Below are 20,866 nucleotides of genomic sequence, written 5' to 3' on the forward strand. Positions count from 1 at the left end.
GTACCTTGTTTGTTTTAATTCTCTAGTTATTACGTATAACATTTTCTTTGCTATCTACTTGTGTTTCTTTGTAAATGCCTCCTTGTATGGACTATTTTCTTTGTAATGTGGTTTCTGTGTTACTGATTCCTAGAAACTTTAATATTTTGTTTATCATATTAATATATATCACTGTATCACTATCATCCCGTTGTTCATTGATTTACTCAAGTGGGCGCCAGTAATGTCCCCGCCCTGAGATTGTAGCAGCCTCTCCTTACTCGCCTTTCTCAACACTGCCGTATTGGAGGCTCTTTCGGGGTCAGGGAAATGAGAACCATTATTGTTACTGTTTTTGGCATATTGAATACGCCACAGGTAGCTTTGCCAGGCTCTGCCATGCAGGTGGGATACTCTCGGTAGCTTGCCAGGCTCTCCGACAGGCATATATATATATATGTATATATATATATTTATATATACACACACACACATATATATTTCCCTCAATGATTTGTTGCCTGCTGTCTGAACCCTATCAAATATGGTGTGGTATTTATGGAAAATGGGTAGGGAGTGTCTTATGATGTGTCCAGGAATATGTTCACTCATATGTGAGGCTTGGCCTGAGCATGTGGAAAGCAGCCTGGAGTATGGTGGTGGTTGGATAGTGGAGGTTGGCTGCTAGGGCTGGGTCTCTTGGGGCGGGGAAGGCTCTCACCCGCCTCCCTCTGGGGCGCCCCATGTGAAAATAGCCTGGCGAGGAGTCTGGTGGATTAATATATATAATTTATTTTTAATATATTGAGCAAAGGTTTTATTAATATGTGCCAAAGACAACTAGCACTTTTTTTTTTACCATAATAGAAGTTAGAAATTTTACAATCATTTTTATATTTAAGCTTTTTTTTTTTTTTTGTGGAAGAAGGCTTTGGGCCACGCACAGCAGTGCTGGGGGCTGCTTCTGGCTGTGTGATCAGTGGGCACTCCTGGCTGGTGCTGCTCCTGGCTATGTCTTCAGTGGGCACTCCTCGGTGGTGTATGGGTACAAGAACCATGTGGTGCCAGGATAAAATGTGATCAACTGTATGCAAAACAGCCTTCTTAATCCCATATTCCTCTCACCTGTACTCTGAGAAATCCTTCTTTAACTCAAGATCTTACATGTAGTTCTAATTTTATTTTAAATATTTAACTTATACGTTTAGGACCTATTTGCCTGAAATTTAATTTTGGTATAGGGTGTGGTAAAAGTTCAATGAGGCCCCTTCCCCTCCCCTGTTTTGGTAACAAATTTAGAACTTTATCAATGGAATAGTTTTTAACTTTCCCACTGATTTTAAGTGTCAGCTGGGAAGTTCTACACATATATGTTTATGTGGAACTTTGTATCTGCTCTCTGTACTGTTGTTTATTCCTGTAACTACTGCAGTGCCTTAATTTGGTGGAGCATCATTGTAAGTCTTGAAAGTAGAACAAATTTAGCAATTTTGTTCTTCGAAATTTTCCTGTGGTTTAATTTATATATTTTAAATCAGTTAAGTTTCCTGGAGAATGTCTGGCTTTTGATTGTATCTGCACTATATAAGTTGTTTGGGGGAGTGGGGAGCAGATTTGTATCAGATTAACACAAGTCTTTAATTTTTGTGCCTCACAAAATTTATTGCTTTTTCTGTCCACTTTAAACTAGATGCTGTACTCATTTTATTGTTTTTAATAAGCACTGAAGGTTAAGAACAGTGACTACCTTTAGCAACAGTGTTTTTGGCTACACTAACTTTGCCAGATGGATCATGTGTTGCTGGGGAGTGAATGTGGGCCTTCTGCATTCAAAGTATGAGCTCTTTGAACTTCTCTGACCCTGGCAGTAATTTTTGAAGTTTAGGATTTTTTTCTTTTTTTCTCCATTGAAATAGTTTTGTTAGGTAACTTTTAGTTTTAAGTGTATAATAGGACTTGCTATATATTGTGAAATGATGTCCAGAATAAGGTAACATCACTCTATATAGTTAGAATTTTGAGATTAGCTGCTTCAGTCTATTCAGTATACTATTAATAGTATATTATTACTATATTAAGTGTAGTCACTGTAGTGCATATTACAGCCCCAGGAATAGTTTATTGCTACACAGTAACTTTTGATCACCTTCACTATTTTGTCCACCTTCCCCACCTCCCTGTTTCTGTGTCTAAAATAATTTTGTTTGGTTTCTGGCCTCACCTAAAGGTGCACAGGAGTTATGCTTCTATTTGGGGTGTGTAATGGAGGTGGACACATCTGGCTATTCTCAAGGATTACTCTTGACTCTGCACACAGATCACTCCTGGACTCTGCGGTGCCAGGGATTGAACTTGTCTGCCACATGCAAGGCAAACGCCTTACTTGCAGTACTTTTTCTCTGCTCCCTAAGATGTTTCTCATGTGAGATAATACAGTGTGTTTTTCTGTGACTTACATCACTTAGCATAATTCTCAAGGGTGATCCATGTTAAAAAGAGCAAGATATTTTTTTATTGCTAATAATGTTCGTATATCTATTATACATATCAACATAGATTTGAGTTTATACATATATCAGTTTTTGATTTACTGACCTATTAATGGAGAATTTGTTTTCATATCTCAGCTATTCTAAATAATGCAGAAATAAAGGGGTGTGTGTGTTTTGGAAATACTGATTACTTTTCCTTGAACACTGGAAAGTGGGATTGCTGGATCTCAAAATAGCTAAACTTTTTTTTGAAGAATCCCCATACTGCTTTCAATAGTGACTTTACTGATGTACATTTCCAGCAGCAATGCATAAAGGAATTTCTTTATTCACTAGCTTGTCAGTGCTGATTTTTTTTCTTTTTGATAATTGCTATTCTAACAGGTGTGGTTTTATAGCACAGCGGGTAGGGCGTCTGCCTTGCATGCAGCCAACATGGCCAACCCGAGTTCGATTCCTCCGCCCCTCTCGGAGAGCCCAGCAAGCTACCGAGAGTATTCGATATGCCAGACATAGTAACAACAAAGTCTCCAATGGAGACGTTACTGGGCCCGCTCGAGCAAATCGATGATCAACGGGAGGGCCTTTACTTACTTACTTTACTTATGGGAAATCATTACATATTTTTGATCTTTAGCCATGTACCATATAAATGAATTTCAGTTATTTTACTTCTGTTCTGTAAGGTTGCCTTATTGATGGTCTTCTTTGCTGTGCAGAGTATTAGGTTTGATATAGTCACATTTGATACAGTCACTTTTAGGTTCAAATTTAAAATATAATTGCCTGGACTATGTCAAGGAGCTCATCACTTCTTGCATATAAGTTATGTTTATGCCTCTTTGTAATCTAATATGTTTATAGTAGCATGCTGAAAAGTGTATTTGCCTTAATTAAAAATACTTCTTTGCTACAAATAAGTATTAACCATCTGTGTCTTTTTAGAGGCTAAAGATTATTCAGTCTTTCTCGAGGAGGTTCTTGTAACATGTCATGGCAGTAACCGTAATAGTAAGAAAGTGGTGAAACTCAGAAAAAGGACTTCTTGTAGTTTGACATTGTAGTTTCACCAATTTTATTCTCATAGTTTTATTATTCGTTACTTGAACAATTGTTGGTTTTTGGGGTTGGGAATTGGTCCCTAGAGTCTATAGTAATGTGGGTGCAAAGATGATCATTTTGTTTTGGGTGCCTCAAGGTTTTCTCAGTCCACAACCAGCAAATTACACACACACACACACACACACACACACACACACATACACACCCTTCTTATTTGTGGCTGCCACACCAGCCATTACTTGGGGTGGGGGATAAGACCCAAGTCTTGCCACCAAGTGTTTGGCCACTTGAGCAATGTCTGGTTCTCACTTTTTTTTTTTTTAAGACATACTCAGTGGTGGTGGTGAGGGATGTGGGCACTTTTCTTGATTCTTGGCTTGGTGATAATAACCTGATGGTTCTTGTGTGAGTCGAGTCTTATCTAGTGTTTGGGGGCTGCCAGGACCATCTTGGCAGTTCTTATGGATCATCCGGGCCTCACCTGACATGCTTGGGTGCTATGCAGTGGCAGGGATCCAACTTAGAGCCTTGTTTATAGGAAGGAATATGCTCTACTGGTAATCTAGCATTAGTGATCTTGAGTGATTCCCCCCCCCCCCTTTTATTTTGTTCGGTTTTTGTTTTTGTCTCTCTGAGCTATAACTGGCTCTGTGCTCATGAGCGGTCCCTGGTGATGCTCAGGGGATCATATGTAGTACTGGGGATTTAATCAGTGTTGGCCTCATGCAAGACAAATTCCTTACCTCCTGTACTGCCTCAACAGTTCTCCTTATTTTAAAGCCAGAATTACATTGTAAGCTCTTCCAGTTCATACTTAATTTTACCATTTATTTTCTGATTTTATGCGTGTATTGCATAGATTGGAAAATCACTAATAGTTGCTAGCATTAACAAAATCATTAACAATCACTAACAAAATTTTGTAAAAGCATTTGTATTTTACTGACATTGTAATTACTGAATAGAGATTAAGATTTTCTTAGTTGTTTATGCTTATAGTGTCTGTAGTACCGTTAGTACAATTAAAGAATTTCAATGTTAATTGAGAATTCTTTGTGTGTATATATGCATACATATATACATTATATATGTCAACAATTAGATGTCTTTGATTCTAATTTTTGGGAACTTTTGGGAACTTTTTTTATTTTCACTTGTTAGTTTCAAAATCAAAGCTATAAAAAATATTTACTTTCACAGGACTAAGTTCTTCCACACCTGCCCACTTTGCTTTTTTAATTCATCCCTTCCAGGAATTTATATTTTTATTAATGCTTGGTTTGTCATTTAATGTAAGAAAATATGAATTTCTTTTTATCTCCTCCCAAAACATTAAGTAGAAAGAAGTACAGAATACCCAGGGTTTTGTAACTTCTTGACTTAATGATAAATCCTTGAGAACACTCCATGGTTATATATGATTAATGCTTTCATTTTGTGCTTTGTATTGGTAGTGTAAGTGCCTTTGTGAGGCCCATATAACCTTTCTAGCAGAATATATATATATATATATATAATATATATATAATGATGGGGGCTTTGTAATCAAAAAGCTGAGATAAGATCCAGAGTGACAGTACAGTGGGTAAGGCACATTACTTATACATGATAGACCCAGGTTCAATTCCTGGAATCCCAAATGGTATCTCCAGCCTAGAGCTAGGAGTAAGTACTGAATATAAGTGGGTGTAGCCCAACAAATTTTTAAAAAAAGTGAAATTGCATTTAAATGTAATATTTTTGTTTCAAATTTTAAAAAAATGAAGATCCCAGCACTCCATTAGTTTTGGAAGCATATTATTCAAAATTTGTTCACCCCATTGTCCCTCTTGTGGTCTTTTATTTAATTAGATTAGATCATTTTTCAGTTCAAGGGTAATTTTCATTTCATATGCTCAGAAATAAGCTGATGTTGTCTGTTTTTGGTTTGTTTGTTTTTCTGGGGGGTTGTCTGGGGGACATCAGATGACGCTCATGGCTTTTTCCTGACTCTGCTCTTGAATCACTTTCTGCTGCCTTGGGGAATTTGTATGTGGTGCTGGGAACCAAACCTTGTTGGTCAGCAGCATGCAAGGCAAGCACCCTAACAGGAACTACTTCCAGCGCAACATTTTTTTTTTCTTAAATGGAGTAACTGAACTTTCTAGATTTTTATCATACTCTATTAAATAAAGATCAGATCTCTTTTTCTTTCATGGGGTGGGGGTGTCCCACACTCTTAACTCCTGGCTTTGCACTCAGAAATTACTCTTGTTGGGGCTTGGGAGATCATATGGGATACCAGGGATCAAACCTACCTGCAGGACTATCACTCTGGCCCCCATTTTTTGTTTCTTTTTCTTCTTCTTCTTTTTTTTTTTTAATCTGATGTTTAGAACTATGTCAAATTTTCATGTGATTAAAACATCCCATTCTGGTCTGCTTTTTGAAGTGTCTTTTTGTGTATGTTTGACCATATATTGTGTATGTACAATTTATTTATAAAATCTATAATAAAATATTTATAAAATGTATTTAGTGCATAGTATACATTATGCTTTTTAAGACTCCATTGACTTGAAAACAAATGGGGAAAATGCACATATCTTAAATAATAGGGGAGACTTAATACATAGCATTCCAGCATGAGAACAGTAGTGGAACTATAAAAAGAAATAGATTTTTTTGTGTGCTGATCTTTTTATTGGCAGGGTCCTTTGGCTAAGAACCCCACAATGCTTTTTGGCTAATTGAATAGGAGGGTTAGTGCAAAGGCCCAAAGAGGCGTTGCTGCACAGACTCTGAAGGTGGGGATTCCTGGGCCATCCTGGGGACACTGGGCACTTGCCAGGGCATGCTGCAGTGCTTGAATGGCTTCCAGGGCAGCATCTGGAGATAATTGGGGTTCTTGTGCTGGAAGTTGAACAGGGTTTGGTGTGTTCTTAGGCATGAGCCCTAACTGCTGTATTACCTGTCACCTAACCATTTTTGTGCTAATTTTAAGACGTGTTAAGCTCTATGTTTTTACTAAAAAGAGGACAAGTAGTGCTTATGATGTGAACCTTTTTTTAAATGAATATTTAAATTATATGGAAGGAATTGTCTGAAATTTGGTAACATTCTACATTGTAGTAGGTTGTTTATTTTACTTTTTTTATATTTTAGATTTGCGTTTTCTGTGTTTGCGTATAAAATTAATAATATCTATCTCCTGGTGCATATGATTGTATGCTGTATTTGTCCCACTCAGTTCCTTGCCCTGGGTAGTAACTGTCATGTCTTATTTTTTATGTTTTACCTTCTTTTGACTTGGTCTCATGTGCAGCTTTTTATTATTTTATGAAAATATTTGCATATTTCCTGTGATTTTTACGGTTAAAAAAGTGTTTAGTTGTATAGTACTTAACTCCCATTTAGAATTTTTTTTTGTAAAAATGCCCCAGACTAATTCTTCCTGTAGCCAAACAGCTGAGGTTATATAAAGTTTGAGTTATAGAATAGTGCTGCTGTGAACATCTTTTACTTAATTTGTGCTGCATGTATACAAGTATTATTGTGTAGATGTTCAAGGCTAAATAATGTTAGAGTATATTAAACTTTACAAGGTAGTAATAGTTTTCCCACGTATTTTCTTAGCAATAAGAAGTATGAGTTTTTTAATTGTTTCAGTGTCTCATCAGCAAGAATTTTTGCCAATCAGGTGTGTAGGTCTTTTTAAAATTTTATATTACTCTATTAGTGGACATTTTCTGCCCAGTATATTTGTTGATAATTAGTATTCTTTTTATTAAATTCTGTACTTTTTTTTTCTTTTTGGGTCACACCCAAGGATGCTCAAGGGGTTATTCCTGGTTCTGCACTCAGGAGTTACTCCTGGCAGTGCTTGGGGGACCATGTGGGATGCTGGGAATAGAACCCAAGTCGGCTGTGTGCAAGGCAAGTGCTCTACCCACCGTGTTATCACTCCAGCCCCTCTATACTTGTCTTTCCCAATAAAAATTTGTTTTTTTTCCCCAATAAAAATTTGTGGGTTTTTTTTCCTGTGAAATGTTTTGTTATAAAATATAAATGGTTATTTTTTCTCTGTTGGTTGTGTCGTTAATGTCCTTTTCTAGTTAGCAGTTTGACTTGTCTCTTCTAAGTCTTAGGCTTATCTTTTGGTGAATAAATTACCACTTTCAACCTAAACTATTAATGTAGCACTGTCCTTCCACTGTTCATCGATTTCTCAACCAGTAACATCTCAACAAATTGTGAGGCTTGTTGTTACTGATTTTGGCATATCGAATACATCATAGGGAGCTTGCCAGGCTTTGCCGTGCAGGCGAGATAGTCTTGGTAGCTTGCCGGGCTTTCCAAGAGGGGCAGAGGAATCGAACCCGGGTCGGCCGTGTGCAAGGCAAACTCCTTATTGGCTGTGCTATTGCTTCAGCCCAAACTCTTAATAAGGCCAATTTTTCTTTAAAATTCTTTGTTCTTATTTTTCATTCAGCCATTTAGATTTATTCTTTTTTTTTTTTTTACTTTATGCTGAATTCCTAATAGTTTTTAAGTTTCATCTTTTTTTTTTTAAGATGAAAAGACAATTTTCATTCAGGTTTTTTTTTCTTTTAAAGAGGTTTTGTGGTCACTTTGTAGAATTTACCAGTATTTTCTGACATGGTTTTAATATATTTTAATACTCAATATGAAATTGTTTTCTTCTACAGATTTTAAGTTTTGCTTTTTGTATTTGTCTCTTCAGAAAACCACTTTTTTATTATGTTATCTTAGGGATCCCATTCCATTTTTCCCCTCTTTACAGAGATAATTAAATTAAAATTTGCAGTGCCATTTCTTTCACAGTACAGGTATATCTTATGGTAAATGTTAAGCTCTAACAAAATGCAAAACAGTGGCATGGATAGACCACAATTAATGTTTCTTAAAAGTCCTGCTTGTATAGAAAGTGATAATCTGTTCTATGCTGTTAATTCACTGGTCTATGTTTTGTTTTTCATCTTGTTGCTTCATTATTCCTCAGACCTTTGTTTTGTAATTTGTTTTTGGGGACTGGGGACCTCTCAAGCAGTGCTTCATTTGACCCAGGGGCGCCACTGTCAATTCTTGGCCTACTCTATACTGTGCAGTGCCCCGTGATACTGCTGTAGTCTTGTGGTATTGTGAATACTTGGACCAACACAGTTGTGCTTGGGGCATCAGTGCTATGCTGAATCATTTTTGGTGGTGGGAAATGATACCCTGGATAGACATGCTAGGCTATATTATCTTCTGACCCTAATTTTTGTTATTTTTGAATTAAGCTCTTATTTTTTGGAGTGTGTGTGTGTGTGTGTGTGTGTGTGTGTGTGTGTGTGTGTGTGTGTGTTCCCTTCCCTTAAATCTTATCTGAGGTTTATTTGTCTGGAGCGATAGCACAGCGGGTAGGGCGTTCGCCTTACAAGCGGCCAACATGGCCGACCCGAGTTCGATTCCTCCGCCCCTCTCGGAGAGCCCAGCAAGCTACCGAGAGTATTTGATATGCCAGACACAGTAACAACAAAGTCTCCAATGGAGACGTTACTGGGCCCACTCGAGCAAATCGACGATCAACGGGAGGGCCTTTACCTTTTTTATTAAAAAAGAAATTGAACTGGGGCCAGAGCTATAGTACATGGGTAGGGCATTGCCTTGCGTGCCAGTCAGTTCCCGGCACCCCGTCTGGTCCCTTTAGAACTGCCAGTAGTAATTCTTGAGTGCAGAGCCAGGAGTAACCCCTGAGCATCACAGGGTGTGCCCCAGAAAACAAAACAAAACAAAACAAACAAAAAGACCCAAACAAAACTTTGATTTCTTTCTTGGGTAATTTGTAGTCAACATTTTTATTGTTTTGTTAGTGCTGTCTGAGATTTCAGTAGTAGCCTGGACTAAATCGACTTGTTAATGTTGTGTTACTGTTCAAGGTACCAAAAATGTGCATGTGTATGAATACCTTCCTTCCTATCTGTGAAGACCTGATTTGCCTCAGGAACTTGCTGATTCTTTTTTAAGATTTTGGCCAATTCTCAATACTGAAACTAAGCAGCGCCCAGGAACTCTTACAGTCCCAGTCTTTAGTTCTTGCTTGCTTTCCAGGAGCTCCTGGAGTTCTTCCACTTGGGAGTGACAGATGGTCGTTGAATTGGGCTTTTATGATATCCAAGGGAAAGAAACATTTCTGTCATTGGTATGGAAGCCAAATGTCATTTAAATTGCACTTTGTACTAGTTTTTACTTTTCAAAGATTTTTTTTTCTCTAATTGACATACAGATTGTTTATTCTTGTTAGCATTTTCCTAATTGTTCTGTGGGATGTTACTTTCTTGGGAAATACTTGTTTTTATGTCGGAGGAGTAGTTCTTGTGGTTAGATTTGATATAGGATGCCAGTACCTATTTAAATGATTTTTATTGAATATAAGTTCAGTTCATGTCCATCTTGAATGAATTAAATTTTAAACATTGCATAATCTTAGAGATTTTGATTTTAAGCTTAAGTAGCACTAATTTAATTTGTTTCAGTAGCCATCAAACCTTTTGAGAGACACACAAAAGAATCTTGGAACTGAGCAGCATGCTGCAGAGATTTCTCCAGACCCTAATCAATCACTGTATGGTCGAATAATTAAATTTTATATCTTTTCTAAGTTAGACACTATTCTTGGGCATCAAGTAAAATGGTCCTATCACTAAACGTGGAAATGTTGACATCACTGGGGGCCAGTGGTTGGGCACTTGCCTTGCATGTAGCCAACCTGGGCTAGATATCTGGCATCCTATATGGTTCCCTGAGCACTGCCAGAAGTAACCTTTGAGCAAATCCAGGTGTGGCCCCAAAATCATTCCCTCCCCAACATCCCCAAAATACATATGACTTCATATTATCTCTCTGGTCCCTCATCAACTTATTTTTGATAGAGGAACAAAATCAATTGTAGTGAAAACATCTCTTTATAGGTAGTAGTGGGCACTGTAGCACTATCCTCCCATTGTTCATTGATTTGCTCGAGCGGGCACCAGTAATGTCTCTATTGTGAGACTTGTTACTGTTTTTGGCATTGAATACGTCACGGGGAGCTTGCCAGGCTCTGCAGGCGGGATACTCTCGGTAGCTTATTGGGCTCTCTGAGAGGGACAAAGGAATCGAACCTGGGTCAGCGTCGTGCAAGGCAAACGCCTTACCCACTGTGCTATCGCTCCAGCCCGATCTATCAATATAAATATCAACTATCAATATTCTCAATCAATAGTCCCTTGATCCCAACATGGAAAATGGGGTGAGTGTTAACTTTTTTCACAAAATGAAAATTACTTGATTTTTAAACTTATATGTTCCCTTCAGTGCTGACTATGAGAAACTGTTTGATTTCCATACATGAACACCAAGTGTGAGGGATCCAACCATAAGTATTTAGATCCTTTAATACTTGTTCTGCTAAGATTCATGTTACAAGACTGATACGGTTCAATCTGTTTTTTTTACACTCTACCAGATTCTTTAAGTCAGTGGTTAGCCGAACTCTTGCAGAAAGACTCGATTATGTTTGTGTCCTCTAAGACACACACACTCTCACAATCCAGTGTAAATAAACTATAGACACAGGGACAATTGATGTGTAACAACAGATATAACTTCTATTTTAACAACTGTTTTCATATGCAAAAGAATGAGTCACAAGAGACAGTCATTGTGGTGTTGATAAAAATGAGCTTTTTGGGTGACCATAGATCTAAATATGAAATGCAAAACTATAAAACTCTTAGATGATGTAGAAGATAATCTAAATGATACTGGTTATGGTGCTGCATAATTGGATATAATACCAAAGATGTAGCCTATTCATGAATTGGTATGCTTGGGCTTCATGAAAATAATTGCAAAGTATGTGTCTTAGGACTGCTATTGAAAATAAACCTTCTGAGAGACACACAAAAGAATCTTGGAATCGAGCAGCTCGCTGCAAAGATTTCTCCAGACCCTAGTTATCAAATATTTTAGATTTCTAGGAGCACACAGCCACGCGACACCCTGTGTTATTTATAGCAGGCAGTACAAATAAATTATGTAGCATCTGCCTATTCATCAGGTTTGGGTGGTGGTGGGAAATTCAAAATAATGGTGGTGGGAAGGTGTGATGGTAGTGGGACTGGTGTTGAATTATTGAATGTAATCCATTGTAGACAACTTTTATAAAAATAAAAATTTTTTAAATAAATAAACCTTCTGAAGTCAGTGATAGTACTGCAATAGAACGCTTGACTTGGCCTTTGGCTGGCCTGGGTTTGGTGCCTAGTATCCTGCGCATCAGACTGTAGAGCCAGCAGGACTAAGCCCTAATCACGGCCGGCCGTGTGGTCCAGAAACCAAAAGAAAAGACATTAAGCCCTTAACATCAAAAGAACTCTTAAATCTCAATAAGGAAACAACCTAATTAAAATAATGACCTAAGTTCTTAATAGTCACCTCACCAAGAAAAAGATACAAAGTTGACTTTTAAAGGAAATGAGTTTTTTTTAAATTTTATTTTGATTTACTTTTTGAATTTTATTTCCCCCTTACACTTTATGTAAACACTGTGGTCTACAGAGTTGTTCATGATTTGTTACAGGCATTCAATATTCCAGCACCAATTCCACCACCATTACATCTTCCCTTCACCATTGTCTCCAATTTTCCCAACCACCCCTTTGAAATGAGGTTTAAAGGTACTCAAAACACTCATGTTGAAAAATCTCCTCTTTGGCTTTCTCCATACTTAACAGGCATTAGGAAGTAAGTCTCTTCCAGTCAGTAGTTAATTTACACTATCTATGAACTGTATTATTTACTATATTCTTAAGATAAACTAGAGGAAATAAATTACTAAAATCTCTCTCCCATTGTTCATTGATTTACTCTAGCGGGCCCAGTAACGTCTCCATTTTTGAAACTTGCTGTTACTGTGTTTGGCATATCAAATACGTCATGGGTAACTTGCCAGGCTTTGCAGCGTGGGCGAGATACTCTCGGTAGCTTGCCGGGCTCTCCAAGAGGGGCGGAGGAATTGAACTTTGGTCGGTTGGATTGGCTGAGTGCAAGGCAAACGCCTTACTGCTGTGCTATTGCTCCAGCCCGAATCACTAAAATAAGGAAGATAAAATTAGACTCTGTATATTGATAACCTGAAGTTTATATTGTCTGCTTACAGGATGAATCATGTGTCAGTTTATATCAATATTATGTATGGTATCTGTTAGTGTTATGTCTTAACTTATCTTTGGGGAGTACCTCTAATATTAGTATTGGCAATTTGTGTAGGTCCCATGGTGTTATTCAAGTTTTGTGGAGTTGCATACTTGGGAGAATCCTGAGATCACCTTCTGTTGCAACACGCAGGTGATTAGCATCAGAGTAAGCAGCTAATCGCCAACACTTGAGCTAACCAGATAGCAACAGGAAGTGGCTATGAAATTATTATAGAGTGATATGTCCTATAGTTGATTTTATGCACTTATGACAATGGTGCATCATTTATTTACATTTCCCTTGACTGCAGATGTCATGTATAGTCTCTGCATGTTTGTATGTGAAGGTTTTATAAGGAGTAATTCATAATTTGTTTAGTAATTGATAACGTGAATTATTTATGCATTTTATGCATAATTTTTAAAATATTTTTAATCTATGCAATTCATCTGGTATTTTTATTTAGATTTTCTTGAATCTCAAAAATTTATTATTCTCAAAGAAAACAGCCCGGCCGAGCCGAGTTCGATTTCTCCACCCCTCTTGGAGAGCCCAGCAAGCTACCGAGAGTATCTCGCCCGCACGGCAAAAGCCTGGCAGGCTACCGTGATGTATTCAGTATGCCAAACACAGTAACAACAAGTCTCACGATGGAGATGTTACTGGGCCCGCTCAGGCAAATCGATGAATAATGGGAGGACTGTGATCATGATCGAAGAAAAATCATGTGTGAGCTAGAGTAACACAGTTCAAACCTTTCTCATTCAAGGGTCAACTGTATGGATAACAAAGGTGTTCTCTGTCATACATCATCAAGAAAAATACAAATTAATATGAAATGCCACTACATTTTCAACATAGCTTAAATCAGGGAGTTTCTAAATGCTGGTGACATGTAGAGAAGCAAAGACTCATCCACCATATTGCTGATGGGGCTGCAAAGACATAGCCGCTTCGGAAGAAGAGTCTGGCAACTCCTAGAAAAATCCTAAATGTACTCATGTGATCCAGAAATCATGCTCCTTGGTTGTTATCCAGAGAAGTTGAATACTTAGTGTACACACATAACTTGTACATAAATGTTTTTAGCAACTTTATTCACCATTGCCAAAAACTTAGAAAAAACCATGGTATCCTTCAGTAAGTGAATTGATGTGTAAACGGATACATCCAAATAATGGAATGTATTTAACCAGTAGACACAATAGACTATTAAGCCAGGATAAAACGTGGAGGACCTTAAATGTATTACTAACAAAAATAAATCCAACAGAGACGATAAGATTATATACTGTATGTATGTATCTGATTTGACATCCTGGAAAAGAGAAACTGGAAACAAAAGAGCGATCAGTGGCTAGAAATAATGTAAGCAGTGTAAGGAAGGAAAGACTGACTGGTAGACCATAGAAGGCTTTTAGGACAGTGAAAATACTTCAAGATGTTATAGTGATATCTTAACACATTTTTTCCAGATTCATTGAATATTCAGTATCAAATGTGAGTACTTAAGTTTACTTTGGGTGATCAGTGGATGTCTCATATTTTTCATTAGTAGTAAATATACCACTTTTGTGGGAGATGTTAATGGTGGGAGAAACTGTGGGGCATAGAATATTTGGGAAATCTTTGTTACTTAATTTTATTGTAAAATTAGAACATTTCAAAACATTTTAAAAAAGTAAAACTGGGAAATATTTTTGTTGATAATTAACCCATAAGAATGATTCTTAGATATCATGTATCAGAAGGCTTGGTAAAAATTGATTACCAGCTGTATGCTTGCAATTTTTAAAATTCAGATTTGGGTGAATCTGTCAATAGTGGAATGCTGTTAAATTTCCAAATCTTTAAGTTAGTCTGGGGATGTCATTTGAGAGACTCTACAGTATCTAATTCTTGTTATCATGCTGAATCTTTTTCATGATCTTAAAAATTAGACACTGGGAACCAGAGATAATTCAGTGGGTTAGGTGCTTGTCTTATACATGCCTGACCTTGGTTCAGTTCCTGGCACTCCAAATGTCCCCCAATCCCCAACAGGAGTGACCCCTGAGAGCAGAGCCTAACATATCCTGAGTGCAGCTGAGTGTGGCCCAAGTGAAGTATCAGTGTGACTTGATACTCTAAATTTTTTATGTTCGTTTTTCACCAAACATTTGATGCTAATGAATAAAAAGTTTTTAAAACACTTAGGAAAGATGGCCAATGAATATTTCAATTAGTCTGTATGTATTTTCAAAACTTACTGTAGTTTAAACACATTAAAATAAATCTTGTGGTTAATTTTAATGTTTTGGATATTTTGAATTATTTTGATTACTTCTCTGACTCCACGCCAGACTGTTTTCACTGTTTTCACTTGGGGCGCCCCAGAGTGGGGTGGGTGAGAGTCCTCCCCGCGCCAAGCGACCCAACCCCAGCAGCTGACCTCAGAGAGTCTGGCAAGCTACCGAGAGTATCCCGCCCACACAGGCATAACCTGGCAAGTTCCCTGTGGAGTATTCGATATGCCAAAAACTGTAATGGTAACAGGTCTCATTCCCCTGACCCTGAAAGAGCCTTCAGTTGTTGGGAAAGACAGACAAAGAGAGGCTGCTAAAATCTCAGAACTGGGAGGAATAGAGACATTACTGGCACCCGCATGAGTAAATCAAACAATGGGATGACAGTGATACAGTGATACTTCTCTTTTATACTTAGTCCTCATGTCTTGTTGTATTCAACTTCTTTGTATTAATTTAGTTTAAATTATCTGGTAACGATTTAGCTTTTCTAAATACTAATACCTTTGTATGTTAAATATACACATTTAATGTAGGCAAAGCTGTTGGTTTAGCTGTTTTAAATATTAGTCTTTTAAATATGAGTCTGTTCACGTATTAGTCAGTTTGTAAATATATGCATTTAAAAATAATTTAAACAGCATAGCTGGTTTGAACAACATGACAGTTGTCACAGTATGAATATATAAACTTAAAAAACATTTAAGGGCATTATTCAGTCTCTTTTTTGACAGGAGGAAAATCTCATCTTGAATATTTTGTGTTTTAATATTTAAGCCACTGAATATACATATGTGAGCATTTAATGATAAGTTTGTTCAGCTGTAATTTTTTAATGACCTTGAATTTCCTGGAAAAAAAGGGCACAGAATGGAGTAATAACATACGGAGAAGTTGAACTACTTTCATTTTGGTTTGTCAGTAAAAAATGCGGCAGTGCTTCCAAGGTTTTGATTTGAACCCAGTCATTTTTTCTGTTACTGTCCTTTAGATTTTAGTGAAAGAAAGGTAGGGCACATTGTCTTCTTAGAAATGGGGGAAAATCAGTAGGAGAGTCAATGTTTCATTTTAGGGATTAAAATTTTTAACTATTTCCTATATTTGTTTTCATGAATACTTGTAAATTTGCTTTCAGATTGATAATTAAAAACTTAAAAATAATTGGAATTTTTCCAATATCTTGATGCAAATTTGTTTCTTTTCTTACAGAGAGGATCTGACGAACTACTGTCAGGCAGTGTTCTCAGTAGTCCAAACTCTAATATGAGTAGCATGGTGGTTACAGGTAAGTGTTACTCTCGACAGTGGGTCTGTTTGCTAATAATATTAGGGATGGAATGTTAAAATTTAGTTCATTTTACCCAATGTCCCTTCCTTTTCCCACTTTTTATTCTTTCTCTCCTTTTCTCCCTCTCCCACTCCTTTTTTTCTGGGACCTCTCAACCTCCCTACCCCCAGAGAATTTTAATTGGGCTATACTAAACACATTGTTCTGGAGGGAAAATCCACATTGCAAAAGAAATTTAAGAGACAAAACACATCTTAGAAGGTGAACAGAGTGAAAGACTATCCTTGAAGGAATGGGGTGGAAACGAATTTTTAGACATTTATGCAGTTTAAATGCCTGTTGAAACATTTCAGAGAAAATTTTTCTAGATTTTGTACCAGATAATTTTAAAAAGGTAAATTTGGTGACATCTATAGTGGGCACATTAACAAAAGTTTGCTTTTCTCTTTTTAATCCCCTCCCCCCCCCAAAAAAAAACTTCTTTCTTTTTGGTATAAATTTACTCTTGCCCTTCTTTTATAGTTTTGTTGTTAGTTTTTATGTGTTGTAAGTATTTTTTCTATTCTAAAGCCTAAACTATGAAACCCCAAAGATTCAACTTGGTGTTTTTTGTATGCTTTCAAATCTTTTGTACTGCTATATCAGTATTTTAATACTTTTGAGTTGCTTTGATGTTTACTTGAAAGTTAAGATGATTTATTTAATCTTAATGTGTTTTTTCTTAAATTCTATGTTTGGATAAAATTGTGTCCGATTTTTATATACAACTTCATTAAAGTAATTTTCACATTGAAATTACTTTGATTTTTTTTTCAGTTGGCTTGCATGTGTGTATGCAGTATATATACTTTAGCATGTACATAGACATCTTTGACAAGTGAAAATTACAACATAGTTTATAATTATAATAGCATAAAGAGGAATTTTGGGCACAAAATAACACCAGTTAGCCATGATTTTGATAGAGTGCCTTGTACAAAACTGAGCAGTTAGGCTTCAATGTCTGACTCTGTTTTGCCGGTTTCATTTAAAAATAGAATGGGGACCTAGAGAGATAGTACAGGGATTAAGATGCATGCCTTGCATGTAGCTAACCCTAGTTCTCTCCCTGGAACCACATGGTGTCTGAGCATGGCAGGGTGACTCGGGCAAACCTCAGCACCACAGAACTGGAGGAGCATTGCATCCCCTCACAAGGAGCAGTCAGCCTGGTTGACAGAAAATCAGTGGAGTGGCCTGCTTGGGCCTCTAAACACACACACACACACACACACACACACACACACACACACAGATCCATAATAAATATTTTTCAAATTACTGTGGAAGGCCTGCTTGGGAGGGCCTCTAAACACACACACACACACACACACACACACACACACACACACACACACACAGAGATACATAGTAAATATTTTTCAAATTACTGTGTAAGAGCGTGACAGAGCTACTGATAGCAGCAGCAGCCTTCTGTCCTCATCTGCTCCCCAAATCAAAAATTATAAAAATGAATAAAATAGATGAGGCACTGTTGCTGTATTTAATGAACAGTCTATAGAAGATCACGGTGGGGGAGGGGCACAGAAGGTAAGCCCCATGATCCCATAGACTTTCTTCCTTGGGTATTATACCGTTGTAGCACAATGGGATGGAGCACAAGTAGGGCATGGAGATTCCACTGAGCTGAGAGGCTTAAGATTGGAATTCAAAGCTGCTTAGAGATTTGGGCTTTGTAGATGAGGATCGTGGAAAAGGAAAACGCAACAGAGGTGCAGCCTGACAAACCTGAAGAATTTGCCATTAATTACCTCTCTACACAAACAGGATGAGGAAGTCTTGGCCTTTGTCTGTTATTCTTCATAGTAATCCCTGTAGTTAAAGATCATACGAAGAAGGGATAGAATATTTCATAAACTACAGAAAAATTGTTTTGTAGGAATAGGCTTAAAATGCCCAAAGGCAATGGAAATATCATGAGAACTGGTGCCACTTGACGGGGCTGGGAGATAGGACAGGGTGTGGGTAACAGCTATGGTGGAGAGAAGATTGGGGGGAAGAGGAGATAGTGCTGAAAGCTGGCAAAGTGTTAATGCATGAAACCCCTCGGCAACAGTACAGAAACTTCTTTATTTTCAAAAGCTTCCTGGTAGAGGCAGACTTTTGGGTGGGAGGGAATTGGTGGAGGGAAGTGGGCACTGGTGAAGGGATTGGTGTGGAAACTGTTCACCTGAAACCCAGTCATGAATGACTGTAATTTCAGGATGATTAATACAATTTTTTTAAAAGACAGTGACCAGGATGTCAGAATTAGCAGAGGACAAAACGTAACTTGTGGGGTGAAGGGTTGTGTCACACTGGGTGGGCTGTGCTCATGGATCACTTTTGGAATGATTCTTGCGGGAGATTGAACCAGACTTGGCAGCCTGCAAAGCTAGAACCTTAATCCCTATACTATTTCTATGACCACAGCAAAATATCTCTTGTCAGGCTCCAAGGACTCAAGTAATGAGTATGTTCATGGAAGAATTTTTAAGATAGAATTATAAAGAGTTACAGGAATGCTACAGTGAGAAAATACATTATTTGCAAAGTACAATTCACTATTCAGGTTTGTCCACAGATTGGTGATAATAAAAGAAATATTAGTGAACTTTAATACAGATGAATACAATTTATTTACCAGAGAGGACATTAAAAAAAAACCGTATCTTTAATACAATCAAGCAGTCTGTTTGATAATTTTAGGTCCAAGGACTAGAGAATGGTGCCAAATGTGTTCAGTTTTATGAGGAGCAGCAGTAGCCAAAGAAAGAATCCCCCCCCCCCAAAATGTGAAGATAACAAGTTGGAATAAAACACATAACAATCAAACTACTGAAAGTTAGGCACGTTATAGTAAAGTTATTAGAAGGTAAATAGCTAGTCTTAGGAAAAAAGACATTCTATAGACCAACACCTTCCACTTTATTTTTTGTTTGTTTCTTATTTTTTGCTCAGGAATTATTACTCCTGGTAGTGCTTGAGAACTATATAGGGTGCCAGGGGTTGAACCCAGGTTGGGTGCCTGCAAGGCAAGCATCCTGCCCGCTATACTGTCACTCTGGCCCCATAACACCCTGTATTTTAAAGGAAATTTAAAAATGTCATCTTTTTAGGGTGAATGGAATGATATTGGTGAAAACTTACAAGTTCATAAATTTAAAGGCATTAATTCCTGACATTTCTGTTTATACATAAACATGTGTGCATTGTGCTGTAGGACTTTGTTTGACATCTAAATTATGGCAGTGGTTGTAGATGAAGACAAATGGAATTAAATGTTACAGGGTTCTTAAGTTTTACATGAAGTGATAAAATTCTCATGTAAGTTTGTACATTAAAATAATATCTCAAAGAGATAGTGAAAAATTGTTATTCCTTGTTTTAAGTTACTATAAAGCTACAGAATTAAATCTTACGGAGTGTAGGTATATAGGGAGAGGTTTGCCACACTTGGTAGTCATGTGGAGACTACAGTCTGTACTTTGGGACCAACCATGCAGTTCTGGTGATTGAATCTGGGGCTCCTGCATGTAAAGCATGCATGCTCTCATCCTTTGAGCCATATTCCTAGCCCAACAATTTTTACTTGACAAAGGTACAAAGGCAGTACAATGAAAAATAAATTCTTAATAAAAGGTAGTATTAACAATTGGATATTCATAAAAAAATTGGATTCCATCTAATACAAAATAACTGAAATATTGTGCCTAGTTTGGTCCTCTACGCAGACTGCTCAACTTTTCAATTTTTTTTTGGGGGGGGGTTGCTTGTTAGGATCACAACTAGCGATGTTCAGGGGTTACTCCTGGCTCTGCACTCAGGAATGAGCCCTGGCGATGCTTGGAGACCATATGGGATGCTGATGATTGGAACCTGGGTCAGCTCATGCAAGCAAATGCCCTACTTGCTGTATTATCTCACTGGCCCTGCTACAGTTGTTTTTCATATTAGCTATAAGACATACATTTTTTTAAATGATCTTACCATTCTTGGAGTAGCTCTTTTCAACTTGCTTTTAAGAACTTTTTCTTTGAATTTACTACTTTGTCGTTGGCATAAGAGACAGGTTTTAGCTTTCCTCTACATTCAGTGTGCCTGTCTCATTATGTTTAATGATTTCTAGCTTTTGATTTAAAAGTGAGATATTCGACTTTCACACGATACTTGGACAGCAATAGAGGAGTAAAACTAGCCTAATTTTAATATTACTGTGTCTTAGGAATTGGGAAGGCTTGAGAAAGAGAAAGAGAATGGCTGGTTGAGAGAGCAGTACGTTTATCATTGTCTCACAGCTTTTGTGTTGTCTCCAAACAGTTAAAATAGGAGTATCAAAGATCACTCATCGCAGATCGTCATGGCAAATAATAATGAAAAAAATCATAGCTTCTGTAAGAGTTACCAGCCCAGGGGAAGTAACTGCATGTTCTTGAGAAAATGGTGTGAATAGAATTGCTAGCGGGTTTGTCTCATTTAGTTTGTAAAGAAAATAACAA

The 20,866-nt window shown here is 37.3% G+C and overlaps 1 protein-coding gene across 5 annotated transcripts in view; it reads left to right on the plus strand.

Moving 5' to 3' along the window:
- PTBP2 (polypyrimidine tract binding protein 2) overlaps window positions 1-20,866 on the plus strand; it is an 80,683-nt gene that overhangs the window by 19,721 nt on the left and 40,096 nt on the right. For all 5 annotated transcript variants that reach the window (XM_056139037.1, XM_056139038.1, XM_056139040.1 and 2 more), the window contains one exon: window positions 16,250-16,325. In XM_056139037.1, the coding sequence (XP_055995012.1) occupies window positions 16,250-16,325 (76 nt within the window). The remainder of the gene's footprint in view (window positions 1-16,249; window positions 16,326-20,866) is intronic.

The sequence above is a fragment of the Sorex fumeus genome, unplaced genomic scaffold (genome assembly GCF_029834395.1).
Source record: "Sorex fumeus unplaced genomic scaffold, SorFum_2.1 ptg000131l, whole genome shotgun sequence".
Taxonomy (NCBI): domain Eukaryota; kingdom Metazoa; phylum Chordata; class Mammalia; order Eulipotyphla; family Soricidae; genus Sorex; species Sorex fumeus.